At 46.1% G+C, this 14,299-nt stretch overlaps 1 protein-coding gene across 1 annotated transcript; it reads left to right on the top strand.

The window, feature by feature from the left end:
- The first annotated feature begins 1,795 nt into the window (after positions 1 to 1,795).
- Positions 1,796 to 7,176, top strand: BARX1 (BARX homeobox 1). Its single transcript, XM_077823177.1, has 4 exons — positions 1,796 to 2,000; positions 5,523 to 5,811; positions 6,220 to 6,304; positions 7,012 to 7,176. Exons 1-4 carry the CDS (start codon positions 1,796 to 1,798, stop codon positions 7,174 to 7,176), a joined length of 744 nt encoding a protein of 247 aa, XP_077679303.1.
- The last annotated feature ends 7,123 nt before the right edge of the window (positions 7,177 to 14,299 follow it).

Below are 14,299 nucleotides of genomic sequence, written 5' to 3'. Positions count from 1 at the left end.
TTTAAAAGAGGGCGGGGGTGGGGGAGTGGGGAGGAAGAACCTCTTGACATCCATGAAGGCAACTGGGGTTCGAAGGCAAACGGAACCTTTCACCTCCCCAGTCCCTGCTGATGACCCTGGCCCATGTCACTTTGGAGGAAGTGAACTTAACCCCCTGGTTTCCTTGCGGGATCCGCAGTTCTGAAAACTCTTGTCTTCCCCGAAAGACACAGCAGACTGCGTCGAGTGGGAAGGACCCTCACCAGTGTCCCGAGGTGTTGGGTTTGCGGCACGCGGTTCCCGAGATCTCAGACACTGCGTTAGTCCAAGGATGATTTCCCCTTCGGTTAGCGACTCATGGCTTGCCACAGATTTGCTGTGTCCATGGCAAACAATCCTAGGCAGACGTGGTAGACAGGGTTGAGGGATTGTAATTTTGCTCATCAGGTGACAAATTATTTAACTCACCTGGGTTGCGCACACTGCACTATTATTCTTCATCCGTTTCTCCTGCCTTGGAAAACATTGCGGTGAGCCTTTGGGTTTCCTTTTTGACGTTTTTATTACAAGACTGCTCACTGGCTTTAGACAATGTACGATAATGTTCGTAGCCTCCAGGTAGTGGGAGGGTGCGGCTGTGAGACAGGTTCCGGTAGGGCAGGAGGAATCACCTGGCCTTAGTTCAGTGTGTTTTCCTTCTCCAGACTTGGCATCGGAGAGGAGAAAGTAAATGACTTGCCGCTTGCAGCAAAAGCTTGTTCCCTTCCCCATGCTTTGGGTAGGGCCAAACGGGATATTTGCGGGAGTTAAAGGCGAGCAGGACGCGGCCCGTAGGTTGTGGGGCTGGGACATTCCGAGAATGGAAGCGGGGAACGCCAAATCCTGTGCAAGGCGATTCGCGTGTTAAATTGTACACCGTGAACCTAGGTTTTTTTTCATGGAATGCACAATATTTGACAGGCTCTTTGACGTGTGCCTGACCTGCAAAACTGGATGGGGAGATGAGCTACGAAGGAGAGCTGGCTTTGCGTTTGGAAAACGTCCTTAGACTACATTTAAAACCAATAGGACGTTGCACATCCTAGAGGGTAAATGCAGCTCCAGCATTTCTAAACCACGGGCACATTCCTCTTCTTGTTCGGAGCGGGCTGGAGGTGCATACTTGCTGTAAAGTATCTTTAGCTTCAAATCGGTCATCGCTGGTTTGGGTGCCTATGAAAATAGAAAGGCTCATTTGCTTTAAACGGCACAGGATAGACGCTCTTCCCTAACCTTTCGTTTCCAGGTACTAAGCGCCCCCTTTTTCCCCCTCTCCCCCCCCCCCCAACACACCCCAGTCCAGCTCCTACAGTCCCAGACTCAGGTCAGGAATATAATAGGCTGCTGTCTTCAGTCCTGGGGCGGAGAAAGAGCTCTCCTATGACGTGCCTAGTGCAGCATGAGGTTGTAACTTTTCCAGCCTGGGCTCACTCCTTAAGGAGATCTTCAGCCACTCGGTGCCGTGGGGAAGGAAGAGGGGGGGTGGTCGGGGCAAGCACACGCCGGGCGCTAGCCCCTCGAGCCCCTCCGAAGGGGAAAGGCTACCAGGGCTGCGGGGCAGCTGCGCGCTTGGGCAGCCAAACCCCAGGAGGGAGAATGGACAAAGCCTGCCCGAGGTCCCTGGGCGCCCTTCCAGAGGCACCAGGCGGAGGGCTGCTCTAGGGCGAGCCCGGCAGGATCTGTGCAGCCCGCGGCGCAGAGAGCCGGCGCCTCCCGGAGGAAAGGGGCTGGGGGCGTCCCTGGGGTCTGGCCTGGGGCCTCGCACGCAGCGGGAAGGATGCAGCATCCCCTGGACCTGGGAGCCGCGCATTATTTCCCAGCGGAAGCCTTTCCTGACCACCGCTCGCATCGCTACCGGAGTTTTATGATCGAGGAAATCCTGACGGATCACCCCGACTCCAAGGTCTCGGCGCCGGCCGGAGAGCTCCTCAAGTTCGGGGTGCAAGCTCTGCTCTCAGCCCGACCCTACCACAACCACCTAGGTACGTCCCGCGGCCTCGCTTGCCCCCCCACAGGCCGGGGAGCAGCCTCTGTCTGCATCCGCCCGGCAGCGGCTGCCAGACTAGGTGCAGGGGGAGGACAGGGGCGCGCTCTGCCCAGAGTGACAGTCCCGTGCATTAGCTCCCTCCCCGGGGAACCAGCTGGGCTCCCGGCGCAGGGCAGGTCCCGGGGATGGCAGGGGTCGTCCCAGATGGTAACAGGCTTAGACCTCTCTTCCCTTGTTTGTCAGCGTGCCTGATGGCAAAGGGCGACTGCACAGAGGAGCTGGGGTCAGGGTGGAAACACGAAGCAGCTCTCTGTATTCAGGGATCCGTTCAGCGGCCGAGTTCGGTGGATAGATCCCTTCACATCTAAGACACAAACGGATCTGTATTTATATGTCACTAGGACGATCCCATTTCATGTGGTTTCATGCCAGAAGTTTAGGCCACAGTCAAGCAAATATCTCATACACACCCAGAAAGGAAGATTCAAAATAACAAGATAGTTTTTTCCAAACAGGATTTTAAGAGAAGCCGGTTTCTCACACATCTAAACAGCCTATACATAACTGGCATGAAACAAACTATGTTCTTTCCCTTTCTCCCAAGTGTTTGAGCTGCATTTTTCTCCTATAACTGATTTTTATTAGGCTCATCAAAGGGAACAGCCTGTTTCCTTCGCATTCGATTTGCTTGCTTTCAGTTGGGAAAAACTTTTTTTCCCTTCTGCGCAGGGCGAAATCTTAGTCTGGTAAAGGACACACTGTAATTACACCAGGAAAACAAAACAAAAACTTTCAAAATAGTATGTGGCATTTCTAATCTTTTCCCCCCGAAGGATTGCACCAATTTTTTTTCACTTTACTTGTCAAGGTTATTTTCAGAAGGAAACTCATATCATTCACTACACATTAAAATAAACGATTGGGTTATTAATGTGAGTAAGCGGTTTGTAAGCATTTCAGACAGGCTCTTTGCCTTCTGACACTGAAGGCCTTGACTGGATTTAAATTCAACATAGGCCTAAAAGCTTGGGCCTTATGAAAGCTGTATTATGGGTCCCATCCTATTTAGAGAAAACGCCCCTCCAAGATAAGGAAAGTTGTGTTTGTGTACAGAGTAAGGGATTGGACCCTAAATAGTGATATTATGATTGTATTGTATGGAAGGAGGCAAATATAGAACGTTGTAGACTGACAAATATAGAACTTTTATTTGTATTTAGTAATGGACTACATAGAACATTACTCATATGGGTGTGCACATATAGTGTAATATATAGACTGTAACATATATATCTGGACATATGTAATATATTACTAATATATTACAGGCACAATAAGCAAACCATTTATGGCTTCTGAATTTGAAAACTGTCCATTTGAAAATTGTTCTTTCCAAAGCTACCTTTATGTATAACCAAATCTTTCTTTATCATAGAAAAAATAATCAAATACAAAGAACACAGTTTATTGTTTCCCATAACACAGTCTGTTTGCATAAAGAATCAGAGCAACAATTGCTCTATGGAGGGATCGTTGCATACGATGAAGCTGTAGCTCAGGAAAGCTTATGCTCATATAAATTTGTTCGTCTCTAAGGTGCCACAAGTCCTCCTGTTCTTTCTATGGGGGGAATGTTTTTTACAGACCGGCCGAACTCAAATGCTCCTTTAAAATATTAAACCAAGTATAATGAGGTATATAAATTATTATGGCAAAACTCCCATTGACTTCAGGAGGAGCAGGGGCGGATCCTAAATTGGGGTAATAAAAGTTCGTGCTTCTGCCACACAATTTATATTTAGGCCCGGGAGAGGGAGTTGGAAAAGCCTTTTAGAAACATTTTTTCCTGATTGTCCCTGTAGTTTCCTTGCTGTCTGAGGCCGTTCAAGATCATCGGTTTGTGTTTTAATTTAAATCGCTCTAGCGAGTGCAGCGTACTGTCCTTTTAGTTCCTCCCCCATCAAAGCTTTGTAATATACTGAATGAATTATTCATTATTTCCAAGCTAATTCTGCATATGCGTTGAGCCGGGTCTTTTGCTGTTTCCTCCTCAAGATTAATAGGGAAAGGACTTCCTACTTGTGCGGGGCATGTGGGGGGCTCCGGGGAGGGATGCTTGAACTGTAAGTTTATATAGTTTCTTAGCCTGCTATTAGCAAACTAAACTTCCAGGAGGTCATTTGTCAATTTGATTTTATACTTCAAATAAGAGAGTTGAAACTAAATACGTGGTTCAGAGAAGAAGTATCGCCAGTTCAAAAATAACTTGTTAGGCATTACTACAATATTTTGGATCGAGAAAGGTTAGACCTGAATGTTTTGATTGTGATTCAGTAATACATTTCACGATGGGTTTGTTTGTGACTTTAAATTAGAATAAACCCTTTCTGTTTTGTTCTATAGCATGTTGCTTTACATGCAAAATGTGCCAGTATTCTGGATGGTTATTAAAATTAATATTTTATTAGAATGAATGAAAACGCAAAGAACGAAAATATTATATAACTATACGGGGACTTTGGAGTGTATATATATATATATATATATATCAGTGCCAGTGCTATAAGCTCCAGTCCATGTACGCTATCTTATTCTATTATCTTGATTATTTATTCTATGGCCAAGAACTAAGACCTTTATTAGGTCCTATTACATACTAGTGCCTTTAAATTATTTTAAGTTATACCCACTTGTAAATCCCAAACTATTAATTATCAACAGCTATCTTAAATTTGAAAATACATTTACATAATAACAATTCGATCATATTTGGATCTGGGATTTTTATATTACAGCAAGATATTTACTGAACGGGGCGGGGGGAATCAAACATTAAGAAATATACAGATCTAGGCTGAAGAATATTGGCTACCTTTTTTTAAAAAAATAGACTTTGGTTTAAGAGACCTGTGAACATTTCATTCTCCTAATTGGAAATATCTTAATCTTTCCCCCTTTCCTTAGTTGTGCTGCATTTTACTCATTTCTCCCTCCCCGCCCCCGAACAATAACGTTCATGTTGTTTCTTTACTGGAAATGTTTAAAAGAGACAGAAATACAACGCTGAAGTTAAGAAAACCCAGTCTGATCGCTTTGACGTATAAAGTATTCCCAACTTGATTTCCCCCCCCCCCCCACTGAATGAAGGTTAGACTCGTTTGAAAAATGAAATTAAAAAAAGCGCTGGATGGTGATGTTAAATGCTTGTCCTATTCGTGTCTTTGGATCCACACACAGAGCTCAGCAAGTAACCCATTTCCCCCCACTGAACTCCATCCCGCTTTCCCCGCGGGACTCCACATTTCCTTCATTTCCCCCCCGACCCTGTTATTCCTTTTTTCCCAGGCGGTGCCCGGGGCCTCTCAGCTGTCGTAGGGGCTGGCTGGGGTGGCTTGGGACATGGGCACGGCGTATCTGAAACACGCCAACAGCCATGCGGCGATCTGGGGAAGCTGAGCCAGCGCTAGATACGTGCCAAGGGCTCCTGCCTGCTCTCACCGTGTCTTTCTCTCCACAGCGGTGCTGAAGGCGGAGCAGGCGGCGGTGTTCAAATTTCCCCTGGCCCCCCTGGGCTGCTCCGGCCTGGGTTCGGCCCTGCTGGCTGCAGGTTCGGGGCTGCAGGGCGGCTCGGGATCCCCTCACCTCCCGCTGGAGCTGCACCTCCGGGGGAAGCTGGAGCCGGGACCCCCGGAGCAGGGCAGCAAAGCCAAGAAAGGGCGCCGGAGCCGCACGGTGTTCACCGAGCTGCAGCTGATGGGGCTGGAGAAGCGCTTCGAGAAACAGAAATACCTCTCCACGCCGGACAGGTGAGGGGGGGGGGGCAGGAGCCGCTGCCGGGGGTGGGTGAGGGGTAGAGGGTTCCCAACCATAAGACCAGTTCTGCCCTGCAGTCTCAGGGCAGCGCACGGGGCCAGTCAGGCTGGGTTACCTGCCCGCAGACTCCGGGGCTGGGCACCAGGGGGACTAAGCGGTCCTGGCCCCAGCCCACAGGTCACCCCCCTTCCCAGTTCAGATACCTGCTGAACAGACGCTTGGTGGGGGTGGGGAAAGAGGGCTGGGAACGCCCGACTAGTCCCAATCCTTCCTTAAAGAACAATACGGACCAAGGGGGGAGGGGAGCGGAGCGATGTATGGGATTTATCTGAGCAGTGGGGTTTTGACTGGCAAGTGAGTGGTTTTCTGATGCAGTACGTGTGTCTTCTCTCGCCTTGCAGAATAGACCTGGCAGAGTCCCTGGGTCTCAGTCAACTTCAGGTGAAAACGTGGTATCAAAATAGGCGAATGAAATGGAAGAAAATAGTAAGTGTCTTTACTTGTCTGTCTGTAAAGCCTCGGGTCTCCCCCCACCCCAGGTAGAAGTTGGTTGCTGGCCGATAGCTGGTTGCATCAGGGAACGTTAGGCACTTGCCGGAAGAGGAAAAGGGGTTTAGATTATTCGCTCTTCGAATCTAACATCTCTCTTTGTGTTCCCTGATTTGCTCATTGTTCGGATATAGATTCTCTCCCTTTTCTACGTTGTTGGTGACAAAGGCCTGCAAACCCAGCCCGGCGGGCTATGGCAGAAGGGGGTATCTATCATGAACAGCAGAAGAGCTTGTAAAAATGCAACTGCACAAAGGCACAACATTGAGGAGCGCAGGAAGACAGGGAAAGAAACCAATAGCCAAGTCTGCTCCGGGGGTTTGAGGATATGTCCTCTCCCCCCCCCCCACCCCACCCCGGCCAGGATATTCAGGACCAAGTGAGGGAGGTGATCTATAGAGGTAAAGATCTGTTAAAAGCAGTAAATGCAACCCAGGTCATGATTCAAGCCAGCTGTAAGCTGTTCTAGTTGGCTGCCTCCCAGACCTGGTGTTGAAATACTGGAGACATAGAATATAGTTTTGATTCTCGTTATAATTTTTAGTGTAATATCGGCCAGCCTATAGCTTTCACAATAGGACAAAGCCCTTGTATCAGGCACCTTTAAGCGTGGTTTTATTCTGGAATATCCTTTGGTTTTCCAGGTATTACAAGGTGGGGGCCTTGAATCCCCTACCAAACCTAAAGGCCGCCCGAAGAAAAACTCCATCCCAACCAGCGAGCAACTTACGGAGCAGGAGCGAGCCAAGGAAGCAGAGAAACAGGCGGAAAGCCTAAACTCGCCATGTGAAGTCAACCAGGAGGAATAAAAAAGGAAAAAGAAAAAAAAAATCAAGGATGCCTCGTTAGCGTGGCAGACAGCACAAAGACTTACAAAGCAGCGTCGATCAAGTGCCTTCGCTAACGAGACCTGAACATTTAAAAGACTGGATTAACTATGAGAAACACACTATCCGCAGCAGTTGGACTGATCCTTAGACTTGTGTGCCATACATTTGTTAGGCCTCATGCACTCCCTTCTATTTTAAAACCTAGTTTCCACAATGTGGAATGAGGAGCAGGATAACTAGACAAGGCCCATGCAGCGTTCTGTTCCACAAGAAGATGCAAGGTGGAAGAAGATGGGTGACAAAATGGTTAGTGGATTATTATTACCATTTGATTTCCGTTGTATTTAATATTTGGTTGATTCCTTTCCCTCTCTTTTTCTTCCCCCCCCCCCCCCCCACCCCCATGTACATAAGGAAAAACACACCCGTTTCTCTTTCTCTGTATCGGCTTGGGAGCTCTGAGATGGAAGATTGTTGTATTTTGTATGACAACCTGAAAGGGTCAGGAGGAGATTGTTACTGTTATCTTAAGCCTTACTTGCTGTCTACAATCCTGTGGTGCCCCAAGTTATCCGAAAACTGCATTTTATGATCAGTTAATGCAAGATATTTACTTTATTTCAATAAAGTATTTTATGAGCAGTTACTTTCAGTAAGGTAATGTGTTTGTGTCTTAGTAGAAGCAGTTTTCCTGTTAGCTTTTCAAATACAAGTTAATTGACAGATCAAAACGAAACAGAAGATACACAACTCTGTTCCAGAGACATACTGTATTCTTGTCGCTTTATTTCTTCCATTTGTGATACTGTATTCATTTTCACAAGTAAATTCTCACCCGCAGAGTAGCGCGGATCTAGGGGGCACAATCCTTAAATCTTTACTCAGCCCAGCTTCCCTCATCTTGGTCCATACTTAGTATATTTCACGCATTGCTTTTTTATATATAGTTCACTGATTGCTTTTCGTACGACTTCTGTTAGCAAGTAAAAAGTGATACGTCTGCACAGTAAATATGTTAAATGCTGTTTTCACTTAAATTAGAGGCGAAACAGAGTTTCTTGATGTGGGTGTGGTAATATGTGAAAGTGGATAGCCGAGCTATCGTGTTACTTTTTAAAAGGCCACCAAATAATTTAAAATATACAAGCTTTCGAAGCCGATGATTCTCCCTAAACGGCACAAAATGCGTATTATAAATTGTTTGGTTTAGTAATAAGCAAATCGTTATCTGGACTGCCTACAGAAAACCAACACTAATTTCCTCTATGCCATATTATTGTGTGTTGCCTAAGTTTCATATAATGTCCAATTCCCCATCAACTTCAATGGAGTATAAAAGATCGGGTCCATAAGAAAATGCTAAAACTATAGACCGAATTGGATCTTAAATTACTCTGAGCAACACCCTGGAACAATGTCACTGTTTGCCCCTATATTTATATATTTAAATAGCTACGTTTTAACTAGAGACGTAACCACACACCATACTTCCTCTAAGGAGAAATTAAGCGGTTTAAAAGTTTTTAACTGGATGGTATTTTTCCTTGTATCCGATAAAGATTAAGACCAAAAAATCGAAACCATGTAAAATATACTGAAAATACATTATTCATTCAGTATGAAAATATTCACATTAACATTTGCGTCAAAGAAAGTTCTCTCGATAACAGGTTTTCTCTCTTGCTCTGTACATTTAATATGAGAAGTGCAGAGCAAGAGAAATCGGCCGTGAAACAGCGTGAACCAAACGATACAAACGGGTCCCTCGAAGCTGCCGCGAATTTACCCACAGATACAGCACACTGGAAGGTTCGAAAGCTAGACGTCACAAAACCAGAGTTACGTAGACAATTGCCTCCGGAAATGGAGCGAATCACCCATTCTTTACAACCTGGAGGGTGCCTTCAGTGAGTCCTAACCGCGTGTTCGAGTCCTCGAATTTACCAGCACGATTTTAACACTGTGCGGCAAGGGGAAGTTTTTTTGCAAATAAATAAATAAATAAATCAGTTGCTGGTAACACGACGATACTTTACACACGATGCTATTTGTTTTGTCTTAAATTTCGGGGCTGATACTGCAGGCTCGGGCCCACAGTCTGTAGAAAGCAGACCGGCCCTCTCTGCGGTCTGTGTCTAACAATTTCGGAAATGCTAACTGGAATATCTCCGCGTTCAATCCGCACCCCGTGGTACTGTCCACACAGAGCGCTCACAAATTCGGATGCTGCTCTGTCGGCTGAGCCCTTTTCGGGCAACAGAAGCGATTATTCAAAATAAGGAGAGAGAAAAATATTCAGGAAACCCCAGATAGGAACCCCACAGCGGCTGACCCTTAATCGCACATTAAAAGAGAAGAGTCTGGGGCTGATTATGATGTTTAGGAAATAGGGTGTCTCAGGTAAATGGGCGGATGGAAACGCCACGGGTCCTAGGTTCGCTCGTTGTAAGAGAATAGTTTCTTGGGCTGGTAAACGATTTTGGCTTGTCTGAATCTCCCCCCTCCCCCCCATTAAGATGAGCTATGGGAATTAGAGGTGTCGGCGGGGGCGGGAAGGGTTGTGCGCTAGGGATTTTTCATGATGCCTCCATCCAGGTGGTCTGTGCCCACAACCTGCCCTCTGCTCCTCCAACTCTTGAAACTGTCAGTTACAGACTCCTCTGCTTACATTCTCAGCTGGTGTACATCAGTTTAACTACTCTGAAATCAACGGAGCGACACCGGTTTCCGCCGCCTGGCGACCCTGGCTGCCCATCGCGTCCTTCCATATCTCCGCCAGCTATTAATTCCACCGGGGTGGAATATGGAAAGGACGAAGCAAGCTTGGAAACTGATTAGGTGTTTCGGTGATAGCGCTCGAAGAGAGCGGTTGGCTCTGCTGAAGTCATTTCAGTGAATTATAGCTCCCCCCAGCTCCTTTCCACTCTCAACTCGTAAATGTCACGGGCTGCGAGAATCTTAATATTTCACCTATTGCATGTAATATATATAGTCAATGATTCCGTGCCAGGGCTATGTTACGGGGGCTGTTTTGTTAACTGCTGAGATGAATAGCAGGATAGCGTGAGATCCTGCCTGTTTGAATACAGAATGTACTGGTTTTTCTATTGAGTTATCAAATCATAGCGTAGCTGCGGAAACATGCAATTGTCCCTTCTTTAAAAAAACAATAACGCCGCAGGAAACAAACCACTGGTCTAGCAGAGAGAGCAAAGAGAACATTTGTTCTGAAGACTTCTTAAAGCATCTTAATTCCTTCCTCCCCACCTGGACGAGACGGAAATGAGGGCATCCTAGCGCGCCAGGCAGTCATTTTCTTCTCTGAAGGTGTGCTGTATAGACATATGAACTATTTCGGTGTGAAATTTTCTGCGCATTGTACTTTGAAGCATCCTTCCCTGAAGGGGGGGAAGCATGTTGTCAAAATCCGATGACATCTGATCTGTTCAAAGGAAGGTCTCTAAATTGCTGACGGGAAAAATAATCAGCCAGCCAGTCTGAGTGTCTGATTCCCAGCTGGAGCGTGGTGAGACAGGCAGAAACCATCCGCTGCTGGACCCGGCCTTCCAGAGTGGGCACGAAGGGGAGGGGGAGTCATATTCATTTCACCCTAGGTTTTAATTTAATTCTGGGGACAGAGCAAAACAGGTCAGGAGCCCGAGCCTGCTGCTCTTGAAACCGAGAGCGGCCCCACGGACTGCGCGGGACTCAACTTCGTTCAATGGATTGTTTGCATGATTATTAGTGGATTGAATTAGCTGATTTATTTCGGACTGTCTGGCATTACAAGTGTGGCCTGGTGCCTGCCGATCAGGTTATGCAGAGCCTGGCTTGCAGAATCCATGTCCCAAATGGGTGCCTTGAGAACATGGATCATTTAAATCGGGCTGATAAGAGGCAGAGGCGGAGTGTAGGGCTTTGCAGCGTGCCAATCATCGCTACAATTCTGCTTCTGGCAGGCGGCTGCGATCCCCAGTGCGCTGCAGGGAGCGATGCTGTCTGCGCTTGTGAACACCTTGGCCATGTGTCTCCCTCTCTGGGTGGCATCACAGATGGAGGAGATCAGGGCTATGGATCGCTGCCGTGGCTGACCTCCTGCAGCAAAGATTGATTGATTTGAATTTTATTGGCCAGCCTCTCCCAATTAAGTGAGTAATTAGTAACCCAATTAAATAACTCAGTAAAAAGCAATCCCCAGGAAGGCGGAGGAAAAAAAAAAAAAAGAAAAAAGAGCAGAGCCGCCTGTTCTGAGTAACTCAGGCCCTGACTCACACTCCCAGCTTCCAGCCCTACAGCATTCACAAGGAGCAGGACCAGCCCGGGTCCTTAGGCTGCGGCGTCGGGGGGAACGAGAAGAGGCGAAGGCGGTCGAAGTGCACTGGTTCGACTCGCCCAGCGTGACTGACAGCTCCGCAGTGAGTAGCGCCTTTCAGGGCTGCCCGCGGGGAACAGCAGCGAGATCGGGGTCTGGGCACAGAGCTCCGAGGGGCCGGCGGGGGAAAGTCCCGAAGCAGCCCGCTGTCCAGGCGCGGAAGCGGGGCGTTCAAACACCTGTGCAGCTTTCCCTCGCTGGGTTAGAAAACTCTATGTGCTGATCATTTTGCAAACCATTACTACGTCCTGTTTGTGGCTTGAATAGGTATTTTAATCTCCGTTCTCCTCCCCCCCCCCTTTTTATTAAAAAATAATGGGTTAGCTGATCTTATTTATGTATCGGTTCTATTTCTGTGCCTGGTTTGATTTCTTGTGATTTAGTAGTAAGCGAAATTAAACTCTTCCCATTGGAGTAATAATGTTACATTTACACAGTTACACTGATGTACATTTGTAATATTTACAGAGCACTTTGCAAACGTAAATTACTGTATACATATTATAAAGAGGCTTCCATCCCAGTCACGTGAGAGACAAGGTGGGGGAGATCAGTCGTGTCAGACAGGTAAATAGTACAATGCATGGTGTCCTGGTATATGCGCCGCAGGATAGGATTAGATTCAGTTTGCAAGTCTCTGGTCCAATACTCTTCATTCAGGCGAAAGTCTTATTGGTGGCTTCCTAGTCCACCCATTGTACCTTTAGAGCTGACTACAGAAATGAACATGAAGGGCTTAGCCTTCCCCCCCCCCCCAAAAAAAAAAAAAAAAAAAAAGTTAGTGGGAAAACTCTCAGGATTGCAGGATCAGGCGCTTAGTTTCGCGAGAAGAAACTGCGGTCTGTGTTTGAAGGCTCTGCCAGCTAGCTATGGATCTGTCCGGAATAATTCTAATCCCAGATAACTCCGTGTCCCTAGCAAGGAGGACATGTATGTATCCCACTTAATGTCTGAATCTTTAGGCAGAACTCCTTGCAAGGTCAGTGGGGGGAGGGTTTCCTTTGTCAGGACAGACGGGATCTGGCTCCTAGACTATTGGTAATACAAGAAAGCAAGCCACTTGGTTACAGGGACAAGAATGCCAAGTAGCATCCAGCGCCTGGCCCTGCAATAAGGTCGGATCTCGAGACTAGAGCTGGTAGAATAATCAAACCGTATTTTCACTTTCAAAAAAAAAAAAGTTGTTTACTTCGGAAGTGTCTGAAACGGACTCTCTCTTGTCTTTCTATTTTCATGATTTTTTAAAAAAACGAAAACATGATCAAAATCGTTATAAAACGTTAATTTGCTGAAAACCCAGTTTCCAGTGTATGAAACACTTTAATAAGGTTTAAAAATAGTAAAAAGTCGATTTTTTTCATGATGAAACCATGCCAATATGCACTATTTTTCGTGAACGAAAATCATTTTTAAAGGTCATTTTTCTTCCTCTCTCACCCCCCCTCTCTCACCCCCTCCCTTTTCCTGCATAAAATGTTGACTAGCTCTACTTGAGACCAATGATGTATCCAATCTCGATTTGTCAGTCATTTTTACAACTTGTAACTTTTGGCTTCCTGTGTAGTCTTTCCTCAGAACTAACGTGAGGTTTCATTAAAGCAATTTATTTTTCGACACATTTACCTCAATCTGTCTTATTTCCGCATGGGTTACTCATTTTGCAAAATGTTAAGACGTTCCTGGGAGGGGAGCGCTTTGCTGTTGTGCCTGGATTTAGCTTGCAAATACGGCCAGTCAAAGACCTGATCTGAAGGTGTAGGAGAATTCCCTGCTCTTGTGTGTGTGTGTATTTAGACGATAGCTTGCGGTTGCTTCCTGTTGATAAAGCTATATCTGTGTCCTGGGTTAAATAAACTCCAGGGATGAGTGAGGAGGTGTTTGCAAGCCCAGGATGGTGATTGCTCAGTAAACAGGAAGCAAATTCGTTGTTGTTGTTATATTAATAAAATCAATAATATTATTAGTCTAGTTACATATTTTGAGCAATGATGAGCGAGTTTGTATTTAAACAACAGGAAAAGCTGAAACCGTGTAGAACACCACATGATCCGGATGGGGGAGTTCTGAGAGCAGTGACCAGTCAGAATACAGGGATTTGCATATTTCAGTCGCTGACAATTACTATACACCTTTCCTCCGCTCTGGCTGAGACGAGGCCTGTGGGTGTAATACAGAGCACTGTCTCTCTTTCGATTTTGCCTGCCCTACGGTTATTAGTTTATAACTGCAAGGGGAAGCTAGGTTATAAAACAATGACAAAATCTATTTTCAGTATATTGGCAACCAGCAGCTCATTATCATGCTGGGAAAATGTAAAAGGAAGAACTAGTGCATTAAAGCATAAATAGATTGTGATAGATTTAATAATACAATGTCCAGGGTAGATGTTAAACAGAGATTTGGAATTAGCTAATCTTTCCTTATAACTAGGATTTACAGAACAATGTATATTTCATTTATATGTCTGAGACACAGGGTGGGTGAGGTAATATCTTTTATTGGACAAACTTGGTGAGACAGGCTAGCTTGCAAGCTACACAGAGCTTTTCTTCCAGGACCTGAAGCTTGTCTGTCTCTCTCCAGCAGAAGTTTGTCCAGTAAAAGATATTATCTCACCCACCTTGACGCTCTAATATTCTGGGACCAGTAGGGCTACAACAACACTGCACACATTTTATATTTTTGGTGTAAGTGGTGAACAAGTGATGATTATTCACGTGCCGTAAAGAC

This window comes from Eretmochelys imbricata, chromosome 7 (genome assembly GCF_965152235.1).
Source record: "Eretmochelys imbricata isolate rEreImb1 chromosome 7, rEreImb1.hap1, whole genome shotgun sequence".
Lineage (NCBI taxonomy): Eukaryota > Metazoa > Chordata > Testudines > Cheloniidae > Eretmochelys > Eretmochelys imbricata.
The sequence above is the reverse complement of the archived record's forward strand: the minus strand, read 5'-3'. Positions and strand labels throughout refer to the sequence as shown.

Coding starts and splice junctions, on each gene's coding strand:
- BARX1 (XM_077823177.1), top strand. CDS start 1,796: ATGCAGCATCCCCTGGACCTGGGAGCCGCGCATTATTTCCCAGCGGAA. Junction 5,812..6,219: donor TACCTCTCCACGCCGGACAG/GTGAGGGGGGGG, acceptor CTCGCCTTGCAG/AATAGACCTGGCAGAGTCCC. Junction 6,305..7,011: donor GAATGAAATGGAAGAAAATA/GTAAGTGTCTTT, acceptor TTGGTTTTCCAG/GTATTACAAGGTGGGGGCCT.